The sequence below is a fragment of the Agelaius phoeniceus genome, chromosome 3, assembly GCF_051311805.1.
Source record: "Agelaius phoeniceus isolate bAgePho1 chromosome 3, bAgePho1.hap1, whole genome shotgun sequence".
Taxonomy (NCBI): Eukaryota; Metazoa; Chordata; class Aves; order Passeriformes; family Icteridae; genus Agelaius; species Agelaius phoeniceus.
This window is the reverse complement of record NC_135267.1, coordinates 77,426,362-77,453,118: the sequence shown is the minus strand read 5'-3', so window position 1 is coordinate 77,453,118 and position 26,757 is coordinate 77,426,362. Positions and strand designations below refer to the sequence as shown.

Here is a 26,757-nt window from a genome sequence, read left to right as displayed (position 1 = left end):
AGAGTAATGTCCTAGGTTTCATTTCAGCTGTATTTGCTCCCCACCTCCAAAAATCCGACTATTTCTATTTAGGAGTCCTGACACAGAATTAAGTGTAGCATGTTATTTAAGAGCCATACAAGTCCTGCTGTCCAGAGGTTTTGGTATTTTGTCAGAGTAATGAAATATCACAATCCTTTCACAGATGAGAAAACTTAAAGTGAGAAAGACATTTTATACCAATGGAGATGTTCTTAAAAAAGTGTGCTGCTTTAAATGGGAAATTTGCAGACTGCAGTATTACAGCCTTCTACAAAGGTAACACACTAAAGATCCTTCAATAGCCAAACATGTCATTGAAGCTAGGCAAGAAATTAACCAGATATTTAGCAGAAGCAAGGCTTTCTTGGAAAACTAAAGAAAGCTGCAATTTCATAGCAAGAGATCTGAATGCTATCAACTAAAAGCAAAAAAAGCCAAAGGTTAAACAATGAGCCTTCAGACAAATAGTTCTAACACAGATTTTCCATAACAAAAAACATGTGGCTCAAAGAAGTTATGAACCACTTAAGTGGCTCATTTGGGAAATTTAATCCTTTGACAGTACTGGTGTGTAACACCAATCCCCTTAGTGGCTGAATTTTACTAAGTCCTGTGCACCACCAAGGATTCTGACTTAAGAATCTAAGGACAAAAAGTTACACTGGGGACTCCCTAGAGGTGAGCATTCTTCACCTCCAAGCAAGAACCCCTGTGATAGTCACGATTCAGAGAACAAATTTCCATTGCTGCATACAAAATAGCAGTCAAAGCAATATCTGTTTCAGATCTTACTTAAAGTTATGCTGAAACAGCCAAATACCAGCTCACTTACGTAGCTTGCTGACTTGCTTTCTGCATTTCCACATTTCCAGCTGAATGTGAAGATGTACTTTTCCCAACTTCTCTGCTGCTTCATCTTCTGCATAAAGATAATGCTGGACAGCGCATCACAGAAGCTGCATCCTTCTTCTTTTCAAACTCCAGGCCAAGGTTCTGTTTACACATGTTGATAAAAATTCTCTTGAGACATATAATTTGCAATACTAAATGAACAGAAGCCTGCCATCCTGATGAAAATTTGCAAACCATAAAATTAACTAAGAGAACTTGGTCAGTGAATCAAGGCATACCAAACATGGCTTCCATAAGAAGCCAATGACAGCTGCATAAGTTGTTTGTTTTGGTTGGGGTCTTTAGAAAGCAAAACCATGAATTTAAAAGTGGCATATTGTCAACAGGTTCCTGTTTCTTTTTGTTTTCTTGCTGTTTCTTGTTTTGATTTATAAAGAATGATTTGTCAGGCAAAAGCTGTACTTTTGGTGTGAAATAGGTACCCAAGAGCCCGTAGACTACATAGGATGGGGAAATACTTTTCTAACTTGTAACTCTGTGGAGAGAGAGATTAATGGGTGGTTCTTGTTTCTGTCAATGTTATTTCCTCTAGCATCACCATGCCAGTGCAGGGAGCTCTCATTCTTCATGGCTTCTTCTTCTCCATCTCCCCACACCAAACAACATACTCAGTTGTTAATTGGACTGTTTAAATCCAAACTCTAGGGACCTCAGCAGACGTACTGAATATCCATGTTAACAGATATATTAATATAAGATCTCTTGTTCTACACAGGTGAGCAATTTACTTGAGAGAATGGAACAAACAAGACATAATGCCTTAACTGCATTTTTTCCACACAGGTCTCCACCCTTCATGCTAAATCTAGGCCTGAGAGCTAACTAAACACTTCTGCCCCAGAACTCAGGTAGGCAGGTTGGTTGGTGGCTCACTGGCTGGAAACCCCTCTGCTGTGTTTAAAGGTCTTTATAAATAATGTCAATATTTCACGTAATTGTTTTTTCAACCTGGCCAGGTTTCTGTGCACTCTAATTGTTCTATATCAATGTGGTAAACACTTCCTGTAGACAATTTGTTAGGAAGTTTGGATTTTATATAACCCAGGAAATGAAGTCACCAGACCTGTGGGCTGCCTGGAGTGATTCAGCCCCCTGGTTCCTGCAATAAGCAGGCACTTGAGACACAAAAATCCAGAGGCAATGACAAACTAGTGCAAAGAAAAAGGGTGTATACTAGTTTCTCCATACACTCTATTCATACCTAAAAATTCAGAAAGTTACAAAGAACTTCCACAGAATTTCAGCCACTTATTTTTATCCCTGGTGCCAAAATTAGAGATAAATTCTGATCCCTTTTCTCCTCTTGTCTTCATTGCATTGGGGAACAGAACGGGACACAATGTGTAGGAGGGTATTGAAGTTTCTTTCTGTATCTTTTCACTAAGGAAGCAGTACTTTTTCTTCTTTACTTCTTATTTCTATTGGTTACAAAATACATGTGTCACTTTCTAGTAACTTCCCTGGTTTTGCATCATCAGTCACTTATCAGTGCTCTGGAAAAATGCTACATAGCTACAGATAAGGCAGCATTCCCTGAAATGGCCTAAGAGTTCTTAAAAGTTCATAGCTTTTAGTTCAAAATTAACTTGGATTTAGAGCTTTCTGCTGGTTCTGATTGTTTCAGAAAGCCTGTGAGAAAACTCAAGAAAACCTAAGATCTAGACAGTGGAACAGGCTGCCCAGAGAAGTTGTGGACTCCCTATCCACGGAAGTGTTCGAGGCCAGGTTGGATGGTGCTGGAGCAATCTGGTCTAGTGGAAGGTGTCCCTGTCCATGGAAGGAGGATTATCTTTTCAGTCCCTTCCAAACCATTCTATGATGTCATTTTCTTCCCTGAAAGTTATTTTACGAGTCTTTTTGAAACGTACAATTTGTCTCCTTCACTGTGAGTGGCTCGCCTGAGCGATGCTCTCCAGCATGAATGGAAGTTCTTGTCTAGCCATCACCACCATACATTTGTGGTGTGTGACCTCAACACAGCCTTCCACTGGAGTCCTTTAACTATGCAAGAGGAACCAAAATATTAGCTAAGCAGAATAGCATTTCCTTCCAATGGCCATAATAAATGTCATTGCAAACAAAGAGGAAAAAGAGAGACAAAAGAGAAAATGTAAAAAGACTAAAGGAATTTCACACTGCAGACAAAGGAATAATCCTTGGCTGCACAACATCCTGGAAAATATTCCCCATTTAATAAAGGTTTAAATCAGGAAATTTGTTCAATCCATATATGTTCCAGTGGTAAGATCACACCACAAAATCATCTTCTGAACTGACTGGCTTTGGAGACTGTTGCTGGAACCTGAGGACTTCCACATGTCTAAGCTTTATACAGAGGAGAGATTACTCTGTAAATCACTTTCAGTTCCTCTTCTTATATGATCCTTATTGTTGATGTGGGTGGGCACACTTAGGTGTGTTTTCCTCTATCCTTCCAACACATAGGCAGAGGGTTGAACAGGAGTACATGCTCCTACCAGCAGCCATCCTGTTACAGCTGTTATGGCCTTCTCCCACAATACACCACAACTGCAAATCTCTGTCTGTTGCTGGCATGTAGGGCTTAACAGTGTCACATTACCCTCACACTGCTGCAAACACCATCAGGGATTAGCACAAGCCAGTATCTACCTGTGAACTCTGACTCCAAATTCAGCAAAATGTAGCCGTATCTGGCACATATCTTTTCCAGCAGGGACCACAGAAAAATGTGAGTTGGAGAGAAGAAGGGGGAGAAATTCAATGATCACACAGGGGCTAAACAACCAGAGTGGTAGCAAGCAGATGAGAAGAGATAAGGAAAGATCTGAGTCTCCCTTTGTGCACCTGAATGCTGACAGGTGAGATCAGGCTTTGTGCTATCCCCATTTCAACACTGCATACAAAGGGAATGAGTAGAAGACAAGAATTTCTGACTTTCTTGAAAAATACCAGTAAAAGCAAAGAGCAGAAAAAAACAAGGAGGAGGTAGAAAACTGGTAGAGAAAGATACAGCACCAATAGTGTCATGGGAATAAGGAAAACAAGAGGATTTTGTCTCACTCATAACAGAACATAATCATGTTGCATTAGGTGCCATTTAGATGTGCTTACCCCACTTTTTGATTAAATGCATATAGCCACTTTCCTTTTACTGTCTTTGATAATTCAAAGCCATTATGTATACTGCAGAATTTAGTTTATTCACTTTTGCTCTCACTGAGGTTTTTCTCTTCAGAGGTCACTTGATCCCAGAGCCAATGATAAAATTCATCTTCAAAAGATGAGTGGAAATAAAATTTGATTTTAAAAATAAAATAAAACAAAACCCTTTTGGAGATCATCCTGCACCTGACCTGTCCTGCTTAATAGGAACTTAACAGGAATAGCCCGGTAAATTAGGCAAGCCTGATTTATCCTACCATTACCCCCAATACTGGTATTTATTAATTCCCAAGCATAACAAGAATTATGCTAAATGTTTTTACATATTATGCATGCACTCACACTGCTAAGTTCTTCACAGTTGGAAAAGAGATTAAGAGCTTCAAATAGGTAAGAGAGGCAACAGTCATAAGAAAATCCCAAGGGAAAAACAAAAGGACTTAATAGCAGGCTATTATTAAGCTCTATTTGATATATTAAAAAATCACAAGGAAGCCTGTCAAAAAAATTACCATGATCAAATAAATCGCAAGGGAAAGCTGCCAATCAGCTGTCTTTGTGAACTGGTATGGCAGAGACATGAACGGAAATAAAATGCCCAGAGCCCAACACAAAATCAGGTTTGTCCTGCCAAACACACTCCTGTCCTGCTTGTGGCCCCCCTGCCTTCACCCAGCCTGCACCAGCTGCCCCATTGGCACCTCATCCTTCATTCCTGCCTGGCCATGCAGCAGCTAAAGGTGCTGCAGAGGCTCAGCACTGGGGCTGGGAGCCCCACTCCCACTTCATTCCACCTCCTCCCCAGCAAAACTGTTCTTCTCCTCAGCTCCTTGTTATCTCCTGCCTACGCACACGCTGTATTCATACGTACTTTGCCACTTTGCAAAGTGCTCTTGGGATTACTTAGGTACTGCACCAACCCAAAGTTGCTCCATTTTACAGCGCTGGCTTCATAAAACTCAACCTCACATTGCAGAGAGCTGCCAGAGAGATTAACTTCAAAATGTTCCCTTTAAAGTGCACAGTGTCAAAACTCTGTGCAGTGGATCACAATCAGCGCTTCTTCAATGCAAAAGCCATTCCTCCTTCAAGAGGTTGGGCTGGTGAGGCACCTAATGTGCAGACACAGAAGAAGCCAAGGCTGGACATGCAGCCTCCCCTCTGTGCTCTTCTCCCAGTTGTGCCAGTACTGCTCCGGTATGACCTGAGCTGCTCTTTCTACAACCCTCTATACATGCATTTCCCAGGGATAAGTGTCTATGGGTTTAAAAAAGCAGCAGTATTACAGCACACTGGTGTAACAGGATAGCAGGGCAAAGTTTGAAGAAGGAGTCAATACTTTACCAGGTAAACTGAAAAAGCTGGAGAAAAAAGAAAAGCATCTGGGCTCTAGGGGCCTTTTTCAGATTTTAGGAAGCTAAAGGTTTCACATGGGGAATTTGAGAGCTTAAATGCATTTCTTTATCTTCAGTTTCTAATATCATCCTAATCTCATGTAATTTCTTTCTCTTCATTGCATTTACTAGACTTTTCATTTGCTTCCTTTCTTCCCATGCTGCATCTGGCAAGCTAAACATCTGAAACCCTTCAAACCCCAGTCAAGAAAAAGTAGCCAGAAGCCTGGGTGGCTTTAGAGGTGTGTGCTGGCACACCTTTGTGTCTCCATGCAGTTTTTCAGTTATTACACTTAAACAGAAGTTTAGAAAGCAAAAAAATTGCTATACTTATATTTCCAGATGCTTCTTGTTTCCCCGAGTTCACACCCCCCCCCCCCCCCCCCCCCCGTCCTCCCAAAAAACCCCACAAGCATTGCCTCAGTTTAAGGGGCACCAAGAGATTCCATTTGGTTGGGTGTTTTCCCCCCTTAAACAGTTTAAAACCTTGATAATCTCTAACCTAGCTATCAAATCTAGTATGCTTTAGTGAGAAAATCCACAGACATCAACAGAACTACTCACATTAATAGTTACAGCTTGATTAGGCCTTAAGGCTTTAGATGTTTAGATGAGCATTTAGATAAATTCTACGCCTTGGACTGGTTTTGCAGTTTAAATCATTTAAAACAAGAAGAACCCTAAAGGAAGCCACAAAGGCAGCAAGTGAGAGAGAGCAGAGCTGCTACTACTTTATTTACCATGGTGGTTTTTGGCAGTCCAGGTACACTAATGCCAGCTAAGGCTTTCTGCACCTGCCTTGAAAAGCCCTTCTCCAAAGGCAAAAGTCTGCCAAACCACATGAACAGGGCTCCTGGAGCCAAAAGCAACAGGGGACTCACACAATGAAAGAAAATCTGAATTTGAAAGTCTTATTTTTTTTTAGGCATCGTCCTTGAAATTGCAGGAAAATTGTAAATTATCCCCAAACCAAACACTGCAAAGACAAGAAATGCTCAGTTATTACACTCTATGTTGAGGTACAATTATGTAAATGTATTTTACAAATATATAGTAATAAAAGTGCAAGAATATCACCCAGGCTGCCCAAAGCAGGCATGAAATGACTCTAGGCAGTAAATCTGGAACAAAGACGTGGACATCCTTGCGTCAGTACAGACCAGGTGACAGAGGGGAGCACTGTGACTACCTCAAAGAAAGTGCAACAGCATTGGTTCAGTGTTATCTTTGACTGGACCTACCTATCATCACAGAAGCCAGGCCATGAAGCTCTATTTTAATACGGTCTCACTGAAAGGCATTCTTTTATCCACTTCCTCTTGTTTATTATTCTTTCAAATATCTGATAAGATACTTTTCAACTGTGGCTATTCACTTTCTGTTTGCGTAGGTCTTGGGTTCATCACAAGTTACAAGGTCAGCATTAATCTAAACAATGGTTGGTTATGGGTGATTTTGCCAAGTAGAAAACACTCTAAAGGCTAGATTGTTATCATCAATAGGGCAGCACACAGGCAGCAGAAACAAGCCCTACTTACACGCATGTAGATCAAGCAGTGCTACTCAGATGCCAGGTCATGGGTGTAGCACATGCACCAGAAACCACAGCTCCCGCCCAGGGCTTGTTAAGAAGAAAAAGTAGGGAAGGAGGGAGGAGCTTCTCTCCCTTCTACTTCAACAAGTCAGCATAGCCACCTGGCCAGGCACCTGTGAGGAGCATGGAGGGGCCACTCAAAAAGTGTAGAAAGCTCTCTTAAACCTGCAGAGCATATTTAAGGCAAGGAAAGAGCCTGCAAAGTGTGTCTTTTCCAGCTGTGCTCTGTGCTGTCATCCAGCCCACAGCAATATCATTTATAAGCAACATACTGACAAGATGCCCTGTAGAAAATTCCAAAACAAAAAATCAAATTCAATAAAACAAGGGAAATAGTAAGTCTTTGTGAAACCTTTTAAACTGATTTCTTTGAGGACTGCTGATTGATAGCTGACACAAAAGAGTAAAGCTCCCTTGGCTTGTAATACCAAAATACTTTAACTGTATTTACAGTTTCTCACTGTTAGAGCCAAAACCTTCCAAAATATACTCCCTGAACCTGGAATGCATGCAGCTTATCTCTTGGCCTTTATATTCCCTTCTTCAAAACACACCCCTTCCTGCACTCTCACCAACAGTGACTCACACCAACCTAATGAAAAAAATTAAAACCCCAAGAGTAAAAAAAAAAAAAAAAAGGAAGACGACTACTAATCAAACATTGCATATGCAAACAATTTTATAGCCCTGTTTTACACAAATCTGTTTTCTGTAGGTCTCCTGTCCATGAAGTACTCCGTATTTTTCAGACTGGGACTAGGCACCGTAGCACTAATACCCATCTATTACCATTGATGGAACAAACTGCAAAGTGATATTTGTTCTCCATGTCTTGTTTGACCTCCAGATTGGCTGATTAACCTTTCTGGAGCAGCAGCTCTTTGCAAAGGGAAGGTAGCTGCAAGCACTGGAGGGAGGCAGCCCAGCCAGAGTGTTAACCCTGACTCAGGTAAACAGCAGCTCAAGCGGATCAATCTCTATGGTGATGGAATTGCTGGTCTCTCTAAGAATGGTAGCTAGCACTTTTCCAGGGCTGATATTTTCTGATGAGAGTCAGAAATCAATTAAATAATTTCTCTCCTGTGCTAAATATTCATGGTTTGCAAGCTACCTTGCTGCTACCTTAAGCAGGATCTGATTTGGAGGCCTTCAAGGGAACCATTCCTAATTCTTTCATTAAACACCTCTGAGATATCCTGTTCTCTATATTACTTTTATAAACACCTGAAGTAAAAATATTTACATTATGACTTAACTATTCACTCTGATTGTGTGGTAACCTTGGGCTGACAATCCATATTGTGTTTTTTTAAATCCCATTTTGTTCAGCAATTGTTCAATACACAATGGTCTGATGGTCCAGCTGCAGCCAAGAAGCACACCACAAAGCTGAGGAAAAGTGCAGGCACCCAAAAACTCATTCTCTGGCCATCATCATACCACTGCCCAGCTAGCAATGCCAGTTATCTAGTCCTTTTCAGTAAGACCAGCTGCCAAAATCTCCAAAGGTCAAAAGATATGCTGGGAATGGCAGGGATGAAGGGAAGTCTCCATGACTTCAGCCACCATGAAGAGTGGAAATACAGCAGCTGTTGAGTTAAAGCTTTACAACCATGGAAAATTTTTTACATGTTGAGATAAGCCTCCAAAGCGGCCAAGGATGAGAACTCACCTCTCACAACATCAAAGCTGTTGTATCTGGGGTGATTCCTTTGAAATGGTGAACTTTGAAAGGAAAAAGGTGAAGGGCTAATTCAGTCTGTGTTACAAGTAGCTTGCTGCTCTTCACTTCTGCAGCTATATGCATTTTCACATACTTCTAGCACACTCACTAAAGCATATTTCCTACAAGGATATTTAATACTGTTTATCAAGAACAAGGTCAACGAGGGAAGCAAGATTAGATATTTCAAAAGATATGTTCCTTTCTGTTGCCATAACAAAGAAAGGTACATTAAATCAACACTGCTAAGCTGAATTCTGATTTCAGCAGCACTCCTTGCTGAAGAATCACACACACATACACAAACACCCCCTCACCCCACAAAGCCTCTGTCTTGTTACAGGATGGGCTCTGGCACTCAGGCTTACATCACAAGTGTACATGGCCTTCCCTTAGCAACCACCTCAACTTTATTGATTCTGTAGTTGATTCTTATGGCAACAAGCTCTATTCTGACTGTTTATAAACTTTTAAAAGGTCATCAAGAAAACAGAAATAAAAGCTGTTTTTCTGGACTATTTTTGTGGCATGTAGACCCATGGAAGCTACTGGGAGAAAACAAAAATGCAAGAAGGAAAGACAAAAGCCAAAAATCCCAAACTGAAAAGGGAGGGCATGTCTGTGGCTGTGGTGGGGTCACCTGTATTCTCTTCTCTGCTCTGCCATAAGCTTTCTCAGTGACTTTGGATGCAAACTGGATCTCCCACTAGTTCTTTCAAAAAACTCCCCATCTCTTGTTCTGTGGAGTTGACCTTAAAAATTTTATTCTATAAGCTGTTTTGTGGTTGCTTTTTTTTAATCCCAGGAAGAGGTCATGGATAACTTCTTTAAGAAGAGTGAAAAGAGAGAGAAACAAACGTAAGCCTAATGTTTAAAAAAAATACACTATTTGCAGGCAGATGTTTGCAGGATTTCATCATCAGCTGGCAGAGAAACCTCTCCCCCTGCTCTGTAGCTAGGACGATACCCGAGTTAAAAATGCACATCCAGTAGTACTCCAAAAGCAATGACCTGGCTTTCTTCAGGTCTGTTCCACAGCTCTGACCTGAAGCCCAATAATACAAATTACATCAGGGAACGACAAGATCACACATAATATTCCTGTTCCTATCACTCAAAGCTGATATTCCTTTAACAGCACTGCTTAATTATATCCTGGTCCCACCTACACACACAGAGCCTTCTTAATCCCACAAAAAACACAACAGCAAGTTTGCAGTGTAAGCAAAGAGTAGACTACATGGTGGCCAATTTCTTGTTCAGAGGTTTTTCTGGGAGGAATTCCAACTCATGTGATGCACAGGACCCTGTCTTATCATTAAAAGGAAATATCATTTAGCAATATTTTACAATTTGAGACAAGGAGCAGCTAACTAAATATCAACTTGTTAAAATAAAAGAACAGCATTTCCTCTGGTTTACCTGAGTTACTCAAAGGCAGCTCCTCCTATCCCTTGTGTTTTTATTTAGAGTTCTCAGTAAATTATTTGATACTATTTTAGAAATTAAAATAACAGATAGTTTTATACCGTCATTTGAATGAGATCTGTGAGCAAACTACTGCATTTCCTGAATAGCATGAATATTATCCTTATGAATGAATCAACTATTTCCAAATATGGATTGGAAAATATTCAGCTACCAGATATTTGGAAAAGCAAGCACCAAAACAAGCTCAGAAGTCCGATACAGATGTCTAAGACTCAGGAAAACATTCCATCCAATCAGTCGTGGGATTTAGACTCAGTCATTTCTCTGAGTCACTCATTTCATTGCTATTCTTCACTTATTTTGGGTGTGGACTGAAAGCAGTAAGTTAGAAAGCTCTTAGTTCCTGAAAACTCAATTATGTGAAATTCTCACACCCCAAAGCAAAAGAAATGAAGAAAAACATCACTGTTTCTGTCTGCAATGAGCCCATGTCCTCTATGCAGCACCTTCTTTCCCAACTCCACCTTTGTTGCTTATGTACACGGCTAATGCCTGCTGCCAGCCTGTGCTGCCCATCTTCCAAGCTCTCCAAGTTCCTACTTCTCTGCTCTACTCAGCAAGAGGTATTTGTCGCTGGGTTTTGCACTGATGCCTGCCACCATAGACTTTGAGGCCCTGCATCTGTTAGCCATGTTCTCTCATTAAGGTTCCCACAACAAACAAAAGCCTCAAAAGTCTCTTTTCTTCCTGCTCTTTTCATAATGATGCCCTTCATTCTCTGTCCATCATAGCTCAGGCTTCATCCATCTTATTTCCATTATCAGATCAAAATCTCAGCAGTCCAATACTGCACCCAAACAAAAGACTCTCCGGATATAAATGCCATCTCAAATCAATTACCAGGGCATTCATTCCTCACAATAATATCTCTATTATATTCTCTTACTGTTGAATCCAAAGATTACACTGCTGACATGCTTTCAGAATTTATGGACATGGTAATGGGGAAAGAGAACACACCACTCTCAAAGCTCATCAAGAGAATCGTGTTTTTCAAGTTCCTTAAAACTTAAATCCTGAGCAAGAGGAACGAGGAGCATCTTTCTTGTTACATGAGTACACTGTACGTAACACAAAAGAAGCTGACACACCCACAAGGTGTTGCCAGAATGCAGTCACCATCAGGAAAAATCAAATACAGTGTTAGGAGAATGACATTTCCATTGGAGAAAAGTAGAACTGCACCTGCATTTAGCCCTCTTTGAATCACATTACTGCAAAGCAAATGGAGATCACAGAGAACACTTGCCTCTTAAGAAAAGCAGCAGGTCCAACAAACCATCAGCAACCAAGCATTACGTATCATAATGAGCCATTTTAAGATTAACAGGTTTTTTAATTAAGGAGTGGATAGTTTCAGTTTTAGAAAACTAACTAGAAGATTCAAGGAAAGCGTCTAATAACTGTTTGTTCCAGGAATCTTCATCAAAGTATATTTTAACACTTTGATTATGCTTGAAAATATGTTATACATGATAAATGTTTAAAGCAGTCAAGTGCAACCATGAAACCATTTTTGTATCAGATTTAAAACAATCCATCCCCTGCTATAAAACATAAGCAAGATTATGCAATACTTCAACAATGCAGGTAACACTGTGCTGACAACTAAACCCAACTTGCCCTTTTCTAAATACTTTCAAAAATGTTTAACACATTCCAGGCTGTACAGTCATGCATGTCAACTAGGACTGGCTATAAAACACATAAAGAAATATATGCAGCCTCCAAAAACCACATGCTTCATGATTCATTCTCCCATATCAAACTTTGTTTCATTTCTTGCCTCTTCCTACTATTTCCTGCATCTTAAGCTAAAGCCTTTCACAGCCAGGATTCTCCCCTTACTTGTTTTGCTCTCCTACTTCTAATGAAGTCCTTGGGCACCATATCAACACCAAAACCACAAAAATAAGTACTAAAAATGCTGATTATAGGCACGTTTATCAGACTTCTGAGCCCAACATCCACTAACCACAGCCTTCCCTGACACTGCCAGTATCTCTTTGTAGCCAAAATGATGTGACAGAGGTGCTGCAAAGACCATGCCATGAATCACTTTGCTAGTTCTCACAGCTGATGTGTTTGGCAACACAGGAGTGCAGCGAAAAGCCCCACACTGAACCAGCTGACACATGGCTCATGATGCTTTGTCTGTATTAGAAAGGCCTCGTGGTTAGCACCCAGTAGTTAGGCATTGATTTACTCTTTTTTTAAGTCTATGCTCCAGATGAAAAAGCAAGCACTGAGGAAAGGATCATGGATAATTTTCTGAACAGCACTTTACACTTCCCTCCTGAGCAGAGGAGCATGCTTAGTTCATATTCAGAGGATGGGTGCATTGTTCCAAAATGTGCTAGCAAAAATACACTTATTCATTTATAGATTGTGTTATTTCTATTACATGGGAAAAAAATTATAAAGGAGCACTCAGTATTCAAAATCTCCTTCTGAAATTTAACCTTTCAGGGGAACTCAGAAGCCACTTTAAATTTGACACATGGTATGTCATATATTTCAGGTATTCAAACTTCACATATGTTCTAGACTAGAAGAAAAATTATTCGTTTACCCAGCCCTCCTCCCTACCATATTTTGACAAATAATTTTAATATATTACCTTTATTCACTGCTATCTCATATTTAAGCTGTTACTAACTTCTGTAATTTAATGTGGTCTTTAACTCACATTTCCAATACCAGCCAATAAGATGTAGCTCTTCTATGCAAGTTACATTTTTATTCCTGACAAATTGCAAGTTTTACTAGAAAATTTCAAAGAAAAAACAAATTTCTATTAATCAGGAAGAATACTTTTTTTTTAAAGAAAGTTGTAAAAAGCAACAGCCATGGGCTATGAAATAAATAGTTTTTAAAATTTTCATATGGTATTGAGAATGCTTTTTATATGGTATGATGGGCATTATAGTCTACTACTATAGTCAACTTCTATACTGAATGTCTACCAGAAGCTCTTCAGAACTTAAATCAGAACTTGATCCAATTCCTGATGAAATACAGATTATTTTTGATGACAAGACAGCTTTCTGCACACATGAAACGAGTTCAATGTATTCCCAATGGGCAATCTAAGCAGTAATAAGCTTAAATTTTAGATTTGGTCTTGACATTAGGAAAAACACCAAAGCTTAGGCTAGTGAAACACCAGAGTAGATTGCCTGCAAAGGTCATTGGATATTTGTCACAGAAGCCACTGAAGACAAAACCCCAGCAGGATTCATTGTTCTCAGTGATCATCTGCATTCAAAGAGAGGGCCCTGATGGCCCTCCTGTTGCTTTCTGCCAGCCAATCTTTCTGTGAAGCTATGACCCCAAGGAGCAGTTTTACAAACAGAATTACTGAAACATATTATCTATGGATTCCTAACCTACAGCTCCTAATGCTGCCTTCCCTGCTCAGCTGACTCTCTCTCCTGTGGCTTTCCTTCTCCTTTGTTTCCCCCAACACTTCATGCTGGACTAGCCAAGTGACAGCACATGCTTTGGCCGGTCTGGAGCTACCTGTGCACACTGCTGCTCCTGGGAAAACAGAGAGTATAATTATAACCTCCTTTGCAATGGAGAGATTATTTTGACTCTCTGTAGATATCTGTCTTCTTCTTTTCATTTTCTGTCATCTCTATTTCTGCTAGCCCTCCAACCAGATATGTGGAAAAGGGCTTTAAACAAATAGTAAAGTTATCTAGATAAGTCAAGGAACTGAAAGGTAAACATAAAGACAAACATTACATTAGCCTTGTTAAAAATGGACTTTGGATTGTCCTCAATGGGTAGACTTTGCTAAAACCTTTGAATATTTTCAAACTAAAAATTAAAAAAAAACAACAAAACCAAAACCATGAAAAACTCATAAAAATCCAAGGAAATTTTATGACACTGGATTTCCTTAGTGAAGTTTCTGTAAAACACAGAGCCTTAAGTCATCACATGAATCACTGACAATTTAATCAGCTTCTGCAAATTTGTCATCCTTATCAAGAGTTGAATTTAAGACCTTCAAAAAGTTCTTTCGCTCCATTTATGAACTGCTGCACCTACTGATTCAGCCACCCACACTACACTTTAGTCTACCAGAGATTCAGCTAAGAATCCAGAAAGCTAATATTCAACTTAGAGGCTAAATGAGCTCTGACCAATCTATAGGTCTCAAGATGGGAGAGCCTTAGGAAATCTTGCTCTAAAATGGAGCACCATCAGGTGAGAGCTCCATTTGCCCAAATGCAGCAAACTTCACAGACATTTTTGAAAACCTTTATGTGAACAGCAGTGGGAGATCCCATACATTGCAAGACACAGAGGAGGTATAAAATCCAGTGCTAGATTCATCTCATCTATCCTAGAGCTCTCCTGGAAAAAAATCTTAGCCTGTTAACATGCTCAGACCAGGAGCTATTTTTTCAGATAAAATTACTTTGCATGAATACATGTGGCACATAATAGGCTCAGTTTTTTTGAAAGTAAAGCTCTGTAGCTCACAATCTGCTCTTTTGCCAAGTTAAATGAATACTGCCATCAGTGGTAATTAACCCAACAGTTTAAAGTTCTTGGGATGAGAGGTCTTCAAAGCTTATTCCATTAAGGTCTCAGATCCTCTAAAGTGTGAGCAGTGCACTTCCTGATTCTTCTGCAGAATGAAATAATAGCACCAGCATTGTAGATTCCCTGGTTTTCAGTCTTTTTATTACTTACATAATTTATGATATATCAGATGATGTCTTTCCAGAAAAGCCAGTGTTGAGATTTCTTAGCATCCCTGGGTAGTATCTTAGTATCTCTGTACTGAAGTACAAACAAGAGCAACAGTAAATAGCATGTTAGCTATTTCTTCTGGCTTCTTTGGAAGTAGTATTTTTTATCAGCTTGAACAAATGGCGACCCTTTCAGGTGAAGAACACCACAGTTGCACTTTTATGGTTCAGTCTTGGCTACTGTTCGAAAAAACCTTGGCTACAGTTTGAAAAAACCTCGAGACTTTTTCTAAGAAAAGGAAAGATTTGTGTGTCATAGAAAAGACAAGGGCAAAGTTTTCAGTACCCCATAATTTGAGTACCTGGCACAATGTCATTCATCTGCCTGAAAATTTGTGGATAACAATTTATTGACATTTTTGAAAATGAGATCAACATATTTGCAATACCTCATTTTGTTTTCTTTTCCTTGACTTTTACTGACATCCAGTGGAGACACACTCAAACCTCTTTCAGGGGCTAATACCAATTCCTTTCTTGTAAAACACCTCTTAGGTTAAGTTACCAACGGAATTGAAAGCCTGCCTTGAATGTAACTGGTTTTCAGAAGGCCCTTCCCTGCTATGTTCACAATACACATTCCTTTACAAATTCAGTTCTTAAAAATGTTTCATTTCAAACACTACATATTTCCAGTTCTGACAAATCCATTTTTATGGTTTAGTTGCTGTTGCACTGGTACAAATCCATATTCTCCTCCTTCTTTATCTTATCAACCTACAAATATAGGAAAACAGATCAGAAACAACGCCTGCTTCAAAGACTGTGTCCTCATCACTGTCAAATGCAGCCATCTCTGTGTTCTTACCATAATTTGAAAGAAGGCCAGCATATTATTTTTGTATGTGTGAACTCTGCTTACTGACTGGAGGAATTTGTGAATACCATAATTAAACCCCACATAAGTACATACAAAACACAGACCTTAACAGGGGAGTATGTGGGATCCATTACAGGAATCATCTTAAGAATAAATGATGTTTATTTAAATGATGTTACCTGAGGTTTTTTTCTTATACTTCTCAAATAACAGTAGCTCCTAGAATCCACACTTGTTACTGACAATTTAAACCCCAGCAATCCAACAAAGTTCAATGCAGTGGATTCAGTCATGCTGAGATGCTCAGCAGCAAAATGCAAACCTAAATCCCACACTTCCATATCCTATCCACGCTGCTGAATGCTACTCAATATATACTCCAGAAAAGCAGAGGTGCTCTGAGATTTACATCACCCAAGATGTCTACAACCCTTTCAAGAGAATGAAAAGGCAATCATCTCCAGACTAGAGAACATATGTTTGCTACAAACTTAAATACCCATATTTAAAGGTGCAGCATGTTCTTCCTGAATATGTGCATGCAAATCCCACTCAGATTACAAGGGAGCTTTGGACAAGGAAGCTGGAAGCTAACACAGCGTTATATGAAACGTCTTTACTCTTTTACAACCATCTAAGACAGAAAGACATGACAGAGCTCATTACCCATGGTGAGTCACATTTTACCATGGATGTATGTTCTTTGCCTAGGCAGTTGTTAATTAACAGCAGGACACACTGTTCTTCCAAACCACATTTTTGTTTGTTTTACAAATATATAAAATATCTGCATATTGGAAACGTAGGTTCAGCCCGAATTTCCCAGGTAAGCCTGTTTCCCCCAGGTTTCAAAACATTCATATAGCTTACAGTGCTATATGAACTGTTGAGAATCTGGATCAAGCAGCTAGCATCAATGGACATGATAGCTCCCACAATAATGCCTGCCGAACAGAAAAGACATGAGCTCACACTGTGTGAGATACAGGTCTGGCAAATGAACAGCAATAGGAAAATCATTGTCTTTACAGTGAAATTATTGTAAGGCAAACTGACACGAGTGGGCCCCTCACTCTGTCTCTCTAAAAAATATTAAAATATGGAATAACCATAGCAACATCAAAGATGAGCTGAACCAATTAAATACTACTGATAATTTCCTCAAATTCAGGCAAACTTGATTTAGGGCCATGTGTCCAACCTGTGAAGCTCAATTGCCTCTGAAGAAAAAGTAATCTTACTAGACTCCTTCATCTCAATTCCAGCAAGGAAAAAAACAAGTGGGCAGTATAATTATTCTTGTGTGTCTCTGCAAACGCAAGAGCAAGAACATGTTCTCTGAAATACGTAATCACTCCCAAGACAGTGTCCTGGCACGTCTCAGATAATCCATATGACCTGCTGGCCTGTACCTCAAATAGGAACGCCTTCTTGTTTGTTTTCTTTGGCATGGATCTACCTCTTACTTCACCTCCAGTTTAAGCTTCCTGCTTCCAGAAATTATTTCTCTGAGACAGTGTGCTATCTAGCAAGCTTGGATGATAAATTTCTCTATGGGCAGAAAATAATAGTTTCTGTAAAGCCTGTGGTTGCTAAACGAGGTATCTCCACCCATGCTATTCTTCAGCAGAGAGAACTCCTTTTTAAACTGTTTCAGTGGTTGTCAAATATCCTGGTCTGTAGAAGTGCTATCTCATACCTATTAATGTCAAAACAACAGTAGCATGTGGTCCTGACAAGGACTGGTCATCTCATTAGTAGGCACTAATCAGTCAGATCATTAGCAGTGTGTGCACACAGCCCTGTCAGCCTCCCTGGGTGCTACAGTTTGCATTCCTCAAGGGAAGAGCTGATAGGAAGCAGGCCACCAGGACAAAATCCTAATGAATTCCAGTAATATCCAAGTTTGGCTTTCTGTGGAACTGAGGAATGAGAAGCAAGCAGGAGACCATTTTTTTTGCAGCACTGTGAGAGATCCACAACACCTTTCCACAGACATTTCACCCAGGTGCATAATTAGGAGATCCAGGTTTAGAACCTGCATTCAGTTTCTGCAGTTCTCCACCTCCTCCTGCAGCCCCACATCCCAGCTACAGATCCAGCCATGGCCACCTCTCCAGCAAGAACCAAGGGGGCCATCACCTGTTTTTGCTTTGGGCTGGGTTGTGCTGTTACATGCTGGCCTACGGTGGAACATAACACTTACTGCACTTCATAGCTAGAGCAGCTTAAATGACATTTCAGCTAGCAGCAAGTATAGGTGTGACAGCAAAAAGAAAACCCAAGAAAATCTATACAAGCCTTTTGCCCAAAGCCTGTAGATTTAAACAGAGGTCTTACTGAAAGGCAACAGACTTGATTTTAAGGACCTCTACCACTGACTATATAACATATGATGTACTAACTGTGCTAAAATTCTGAACAACTTTTAGGAAGAGAAACACCATCAGAAAACAGTAGCATTTCTCTGGTTAAAATGCAGAGAAACAAACAGAAGCAATAAGATTCAGGTTCCAACTTCAAGGCTCCATTTTCCTACATTCTATGCAAATAATTCAGTCAACTCCACCCTTCTTATGCATTTCCAAGCCCTAACATGGATATAGAGACAGGGTAGTCAAGTATTTTTTGTAACAGAGATGTAAACACTTCTGAAATGCAAGCCAGGAGACTATCACAGACAGAGAGAATTATACTGCTCTGATGTGTTTGTTTGCATACTAATCACATAATACTGAAAACAGATGACATTTGGTCATTATTTGCTTTCAACTGCCACTGACTAAAGTAGAAGAAGTTTAAAAAAAATCCCAACAAAACACAAAAAACCCAAAATAAAACATGTAAGACTGTAGGACTGTCAGAAAGGACAAAACCAAGTAGTTATTAAAATATTCATTTTACGCAGAAACTGCCTTGATGTGTACCATACTTCTCTTGTTTCAATTAATTTCAAATGCCAACTGTAAGCAGCATGTTAAATACATTGACGAGATGTCTCATTTCATGTAACATTCAGTTTTGTCTTTTGTAAGTACATTCTTCAGCAACGTTCTCAGTGAGTTTTCATAAAGATGCGTGTCCTTGCTGGAGAAGTTTCAATGTGGGACAGCCTAAAACCACGATTTTGTTATAAATGATTAATTAATAACACCTCTCTCTCCAGGCCACCTCTCTCTCCAGGCAGGCCTTCAACACAATGGAGTTGAAAGCAAATTGTTAGTAAGCACCTAAGTGTATACTCTTTGAAATACAAACTGACATTTGAATTATGTTCTGTGCAATTCAAAACACAAAAGGATTCAACCTTTTACTGGAGTTTAGATAGCAGAATATCACATGAATGTCATAATTTACTAATAATTGTTCTGTGCATGTTGGATTTGGGGTCCCAATTTATGAACCACATTTTAGAACAGAATCTGCCTACCTACCTGAAAAATTCAGCTTGTCAGCTTGCCTGAGCATCACGTTCTTAAAAATTAGGCATGCCAAATAATGCAGACACTTCAGTAAATATACACAGGGGTGACCTGGACAGCAATGTGCAAGTTAAACACTGGCAGAAGGAATTCTGAACAGCCAGTTCCCATCTGATCAATCCCCAGGCTGATCAGGGATTTGGCAATACCTTATGCTCCCATACCAGAACAGTGTATGTCAGGTGCAGCACTACAGCTTCCTGTGAATTATGAACACCAAGATTTAAGACCAGATCCTTTCTTTAAAGGACGTAACAAAGACTAATCCCTGACTCTTGGTACACGTAAACTGTAATGGGATGAACAAGGGAACTCACGGTTGTTCCACATCCGTGGCAGGTTAGCTGAGGAGATATTAAACCAGCAAAGTATTACTAAACATCTGCTCCTGGGATGGCATCCTAGCAGGGCAGACTAGGGAAACCGTAAGTTCCAGTTCCCCCATGCCTGTTGTGGCTCCTCCTAAGAATGAGGCCAGAAGAGGAAGAGGAAACAAGTTGTCATATGAGAAAACCAAGCTACTACTAGGAGCTTAGGTCCCTAAAGATTCCTGTCATAAACTCCTGCTGAACAGCATTCTTTTGACCTCGCTCACTTGACACTGCCTCAGACTGGGCTCAGGAATACCTTGGCATGGGTGGCACAGTGAGACTTTTTTTTAATATGGACAGCATAGATCCCACGAGGTAAAACTGTCTCAAGTCTACTGAATACTGTGGGCACAAGCAGCTGCCCCACAAAATTCTGCTCCATGACTGTCTATAGCTCTGCAAAGCATTTGTAGTGTCATGGCTCAGATATAACTGAGAACTGTTAAAAACTTCTCATCCATGCAAAAATAGCACAAATTATATTAAGTAATGTATCTCATGATCAGGCTTTCTTAAAAGAAATTAATTATATACACGATATTATAAATTCAGTAATACTTTAACACAGTAGTGAAGTGTCATAAATGACTTACCTATTACTCAGTGTGTTTTACTTGAGCTGTACATTTTGAACCATATGTGCCATTAGTTATTAGCAAAAAAGCACAATTTTACTCTCTGTTACAATGAAAGTATAGACAAGTGCAGATCCTTCCAAGAGGTTTAAGCAGATTTTTACTACCACTAGCAGAAGTGTGCAAGGAGTGCGTAATTCATGTCTGATGCAGGTGCAGCCATGCCTCTCTTTAACAGAGATTAGAGGTGACTCTATTCTTGACAGATTAACATCCTCAGCTTAAAAGAAATTGTTAGACTTCAAGAGAAGTTTTTAAAACAAAACTAAATTGTTTTAATTCAAGAGTCAAAAGCCCCTCACTCTCTAGAGAATATTATCATGTGTGGAAGCAAACCAAGTGATGCAGGAAATGCCTTCCTGACACCTAGAATGTATCAAAATACAGGACTGCAAGTATTAACCAAGAGCATGAAAATACGAAATGCAAAGTCTTTGTGTGCATCTGGAAAGGAAATAAAGAAGGAATCTTCTGATGAGTGAATACAGACATCAACTACAAGAAATTATATATGTAGTACAAGTCAGCCAAGGGCATGTCCTACAGGTTTTGTAACATACACCAAGTGCCATTAAGATACATTTGGGTCAGATTCATATTTCACCAAGTATGTCTAAGAAATGCTCAACAGCAAAGCCAGAAAAATTCTTTCCCCCTAACCCTTTTTCTAGAAGTAAAAAGCAAATGCTGCTTTTAATTATCACAGATTAAAGAAAAGCCTAATTAATTATTTTTCCATAATAAAGCCATTCAAAGCTAGGTCACAGCTGGTCTTTGCACAAATATACAGTAGGTAGGAAACAGAAAAAATACTGCTCCTTCTCCTAACCTACTGCAAGGAACATTTGATTTTAATTCCTGCTTTAAAGGACAGCAAAATTCGCTCTATCCCAAAGCACACACAGGTATAAACACACCCCACCAAGAGTTTTGCATGTATGCAAGAGCAGGAGACATTTCATCAGAACCACTAGGATGTTTCATGATGCTCAGAGTTCAACAGAGACAGCTTGGGCAGCAGAGAACCAGCCCTGAGCCTGAAAGCTGAAGCCAGATGCAAGTTGAAAATAAGGTGCAAACTCTAAACAGAGGAGATGATTAATCACTGGAGTGAGCTACCAAGAGAAGCAGCAGACTCTCCACCCCTTGAGATCCTTGAATCATGTCTGAGCACTTCTCTGGAAGATGTGCTTAGCCAAACAAATATTTCTCAGTACAGGACAATTGAGATGGGTAACACGAAACCGCTCGTGTTACAAAACAAATCGCGCAAGGCAATCGAACATCCCTGCTGGCCTTACGTCCTGCATGATTCTTTGAGTCATATGTAAGCTCGGGACCTTGGACTGCACCTTACTCATGAAAAGAGAAATGTTTTCACATTTGGTTGTAACACACTACATGCATCAACATGAAACGTGTAAAAAACTTAATTTCCATGGCCATTAGGGAAAAACATGGTTAATCTATTTAGTCTTTCCCTGACTTTTATGAAGCACATTGGAAAAAAAATGGGTTTAAATAACTCAGGGAAAGATTACTTTTCTCAATTCTATAATTTCAGTTAAAATTAATGATCTCTATTTACACATAACACTATTAAAAAGTTCATTTTACTACAAAACTTTAAATTACTGAAACTACTAAAAGCTACGCAAATATTTCCATACCTCTGGTTTTGTAGTGCTCCAGAAAATTTTAAGCCTTCTATGCAAAACTTGACTTATCTAAATTCTAAAGGCTTGGCAAACCTATCTTCTCACATTGGCCTTAAAAACTGGGGGTTCACATGGCCATTTTCAGTATAAAAAAACCTATCTTCCTTGTCCACCAAAAAGCTCCTCTCTGAAAATCTTGAGATATTCTCCTACTATAGCAAACTCTTCTTTCTTCCTGGAGTTTAGTCAACAATCATCTCCAGTCACTTCTGGCAGGTTGGGCTTTTTTCATAATGTTACAATTAAGAACTTAATTCTGAATCCTTAATTCCCTTGTTGAATAATAACAAAAATTGTTGTGCTTGGATTAAGCCAGCTCTGAAGTTTGTTTATTTTTTGTGAGAGAGAGAGATGATGAAAGACAAGGAAGTTTCCAGTACAAGAAACCCTCTTTCTCATTTCTAGTCCATCCTTGTATTGAAACAAAAAATATGCCACTCAGACATATGATGTGATTTGTTTTGAGCCACTACAAGAGTGAAGGACAATCAAAGGCTGGACTCGCAACTTTTGAGAAGTTGTCACTCATCTCTTCACTCAATATCAAACTGGTGAGAGACTGATCAGAGCACTCACACATACACATCATGCTTCAATCTCAATACCCACTTCAAATTATTTTTGCTTGCCAAGGTGAATTGAATTTATTTATTTTCTGTTTCAGAAAAAATTTCCAAGCCTCTAGTCATGGAACATCCATTGAAACTTCCCCTACTATTCAAAAAAAATTAGATACATGGGGGAAAATGACCATATTACATCACTCACGCATGGGAGTTGGATCTACACATTTAGGACCTCTGTCAAACTAGGACAGCTTCTGCACAGGAGAGTGAAAACTACCTCCCCCAGAGCATCCTCCATTAGCTTGGAAAATAGAAATCTTTAAACTTTCACAGCAGAGAATCTAAGTCTCCCATTAGAGACAGAAAGTAAATTCTTAATTAGTCCTGATCATTTTAACCCATCTCCTTTCCCTCCTCAGTTCCAGTGAAAACCAAGTCCAGAACTTGACTCCAATTTTCAAGTTGTCTCAGGCTAAGAACTTGAAAGTAGTTTAACTTCACAGAAATGAATCTTTGAAGGAAAGAAGTCAGTGTATAAAAAGCAGAAGGAAAGCCTCCCTTTGTCAATTTAAAAAACAAATGGATCTTTTTCAGCTTTTACAGAATTGCTGAAAATTGCGATATTTTTAAATACACACACAACTGGAACTCTCAAGGGTCTGACTTATTTCTTGCTATTGCTCATCTTCCTAATTTTTTTCTCCAGATGCAGCTCGGACATCCTAATCCAATTCCCATTTCAGTAACATTTAAACTCACACTTACTTTGAGGTGTGAGTTTTCAAATCCATTTGTCCAAATGGAGGGATTAAATTCCTTGAACTCTGGCTTAGCTGAACTGAAGCAGAAGTAGAAGTAAACCTTGCTAACAAGCTTTTACATAAATAGCCAGCTTTTCAGTTTCAGTCTACAGACTGAAGGAGGGATGGATAAAAAGCAACATGGAATGAAAAAGCAAAAACCTTTAGGCTGAAGTTTATACTCTTATTTTAGACTTTTGGCAAAGTCAAGGTTCCGGAAATGCATAAAACAGACCTCATGAAAGGTGTACAAACTGTACTGGAATATGACAGGAAGGTCATTTGTCTCCATCAATACCTTTCTTTTGTACATATAAATCATGGTAGTTCCTTTAGGACACTACAAACTCCAGGTAATTGCACAGACCACCAATCCACACATGCTTCAAAAGCCAGAGGAAAAATGCATTGTAGGAAAAAAAAAGTAAAGAGAATAACATGTCTTGAATATATCACAACAAATTCTGGAGAATGGAATATATCCCTAGATAGTATACCTCAAAGCATGGACAAGTTAGGTAAACATCTGTCTTTGAAGAGGCTGAAGAATTTAAAACAGACTAGTAATGTTCCACAATAGTTGTGCAGCATATTACAAATATTTCTTTTAAATAGTTCAAGATTTTGTAACAGAACAGCCACTAAAAACGGTATGTTCTCTTGTCTAAAGATTTGTTTCTAAATTGTTTCAAAAAGTTGAAATACCGTAATGTTGCACCATTGTGAACTGAAATCAGTATGATAAACACTTATAAATTTGCAATAGTAGGAAAGAAAATAAAAAAATACTTGTTTGCTTTCTTCAAAACCCAGAAGAAATCCAAAATTTAAAAATTTCATTTACACATTTTCAAAGAGGATTGCTGCCATTAAAAGTGCTTCATATTGTTGGCTTGTAGATTCAGTTTCCTTTTCTATCACCTAACTGCAAAAAATACTACTTATAATATTCTTTTTAAATTTTGTTCTTATTTTGTTTACTTATTTTGTTTATGCTATGCATAAAGATGTATAACATCCTTGATTTTGAGGAAAGCAGTCTAATCTAAAACAGAAGACTCAACTTTCACTGCCAGCTAGTGAGAAAAGTTAAAAGCCAAACAGATTAAAAGCAGATAAATAGCTAAAAGTACTGCAATTGGAAAGTAATTTTCCCCTGCTGGGGACAATAATCTGTATGTCTTAAATTTCTTAATAGAAGTAAATTTCAAATAACCTGCTTTAATATCCTCCTCTCAACATATTGGTACACAGTGCAGCATTTTTAACATAGCTGTTATAACAACTGTATACTTATCATCAAGTCCCAGCTCCCAGAGTCAGGTCAGTCAGATGATTGTATAAGATTGAACAGACCCTTAAGAAAAAAGTAATTTCTAGCTCCAGTAGTTGCAGAGAAACAAACAAACAAAAAAAAAAAAACCCAAAACAGAAGCCTGGTTCTCTTGCATCCTAATGACTCAAAACTCCAAAATATGTTATCATATGCACTATGCCTCTACTGAGTTATTAGCTCTTGGAAAATGGCAAATAGGTACATGGCCTTCAACCTAATTCCCAAGTCGATCTTCAAAACCCAGGAGATTATTGTCAACACATGAATGAAATTTCTGTACAGCAGAAAAATACTTATAGCTAGACAGACAGAAATAAATCCTGTAATTTCTCTAGATGTTTATATAAATGTATAGGGAAAAAATCAGAAAATATAGGTCTTTGTTACTTGTAACAAATCATACTGTTACAATTACTACAACTGCTTCTTCTGACAGAAGTAATTCTCCTGAGAAATTCCTGTATCAGAACAGTTTGAAAATTAGGTGCATTCATCTTGTCCATTTCCCTAAACCCCTGGAAGAACTACTTTAGGTACTGGCTTCCCACCCACATACCAGATGTTTCTTCCTTTAGTTAGGGATTTGAAATCCAACAAGATTGGTATTTGACTCAAATGCGGTCACTGCATATTTTTGAAGTTACTTCATTGAACAATAACTGCATTAGGCAAAAAGAAAGTGACAGTAAAACATGTTTCAGTCTCTAAGTGTTAAATAAAGTTGGTTTCAGTGTGCATTACAGAGGTATTTATATATTGTTGAAAAATTACCACAGAAACTGAGTCATAAACTTCATTTACACAAGTGCAATCAATGACAGTCCTTGATAGAAATTCCAGCGGAAATTCCAGGGGGTCCCATGCAAATCACTTGAGAAGTCAGCAAGAACATAATATCCAAACATGATTTACGTGAATTCTTGGCTCTGACGTGGATGCTGCACGTGAGAACAGCTCTAAATGATGGCCACATGATACACATTACCGCAGAACCTGCTGGATTTCAAAGACCTGAACTGTCACAGCTAAAGAAGCATAGTAAATTTTAAAAAGTTAGCTTGCAAAAGACTGCTCACTGAAAGTAGTAATTCCTCCATTATAAAAGAGCTATACATATTTATTATCACAGAGGGTCTTAACAGCTGTGGTGAAAGTTAAAATTATGCAACAAAAGGGAAAGCTTTCCAGAGCACAGCTAAGTTGATTATTGTAATTCATATCTGGAAGTGAAAACACACATCCTTAGAACCCCTCCAGCTGGCATAAGAGGTGATAGCCTGTTCAGAAAAACAGATAACACCAAACATACCATCTTTATGCTCTCAGTAAATTATTTAATCCCACCAGAGTGGTGACATTGAAAGACCTTCAGGGAATCTGGCCAAACAAATCATTGTTTGATGCAGACCAATGTCTGTCACCTACATATTACTGAAATACATAATTGTTTGCCAATAAGGAAAAGACAAAAGATTGACCAGAAAAAGGCCTAAACACAATTCACTCTAAGAAGGTAAATCAATGAGCAACAATTCTTGCTACATCTCAGATATATGGGAGTCAGATTTATCTCTTGAAGATTTTAATTTCCTTTCCTATAAATACCTCAAAGTAATGACACTTTAACGCTTACATGCACAACAGTGAATTAGTAACAACTGAACACGTTCATAGTCAATAAGTTAGCACTATGAAGAGTCCATCAGTTTCTTGCCCGTATAAATCCAACTAAAATTTACACAATTACTGCCACAATTGACAGTAAATATTACATGAGGTTAATACAGATAGTTTTGCTGTCATCATCAGACAGGCTGGTGACCATACCTGTAGTCTCAATTTTTGCCACTACAAGCTAATGCCTGCACCTGCTTAAATGAATAAGGCAGATAATCTATAAGATTTCATAGACCAATGAGATGTTTAAATGTAATGCAGATCTGAACTGAAATACAGCATTTTTAATAGAAATGAAAAGAAC

General features: G+C 38.8%; 1 protein-coding gene across 2 annotated transcripts in view; it reads right to left on the bottom strand.

Annotated features, from left to right (window-relative positions):
- PDE10A (phosphodiesterase 10A) overlaps positions 1-26,757 on the bottom strand; it is a 343,772-nt gene that overhangs the window by 223,115 nt on the left and 93,900 nt on the right. Inside the window, exon 2 of one of the 2 annotated variants that reach the window (XM_077175661.1) lies at positions 854-1,014. The exons of the other annotated variant lie outside the window; for it this stretch is intronic. Within the exon in view, the coding sequence (XP_077031776.1) occupies positions 854-887 (34 nt within the window). The 5' untranslated portion in view covers positions 888-1,014. The remainder of the gene's footprint in view (positions 1-853; positions 1,015-26,757) is intronic. 2 annotated transcript variants of the gene reach the window in all.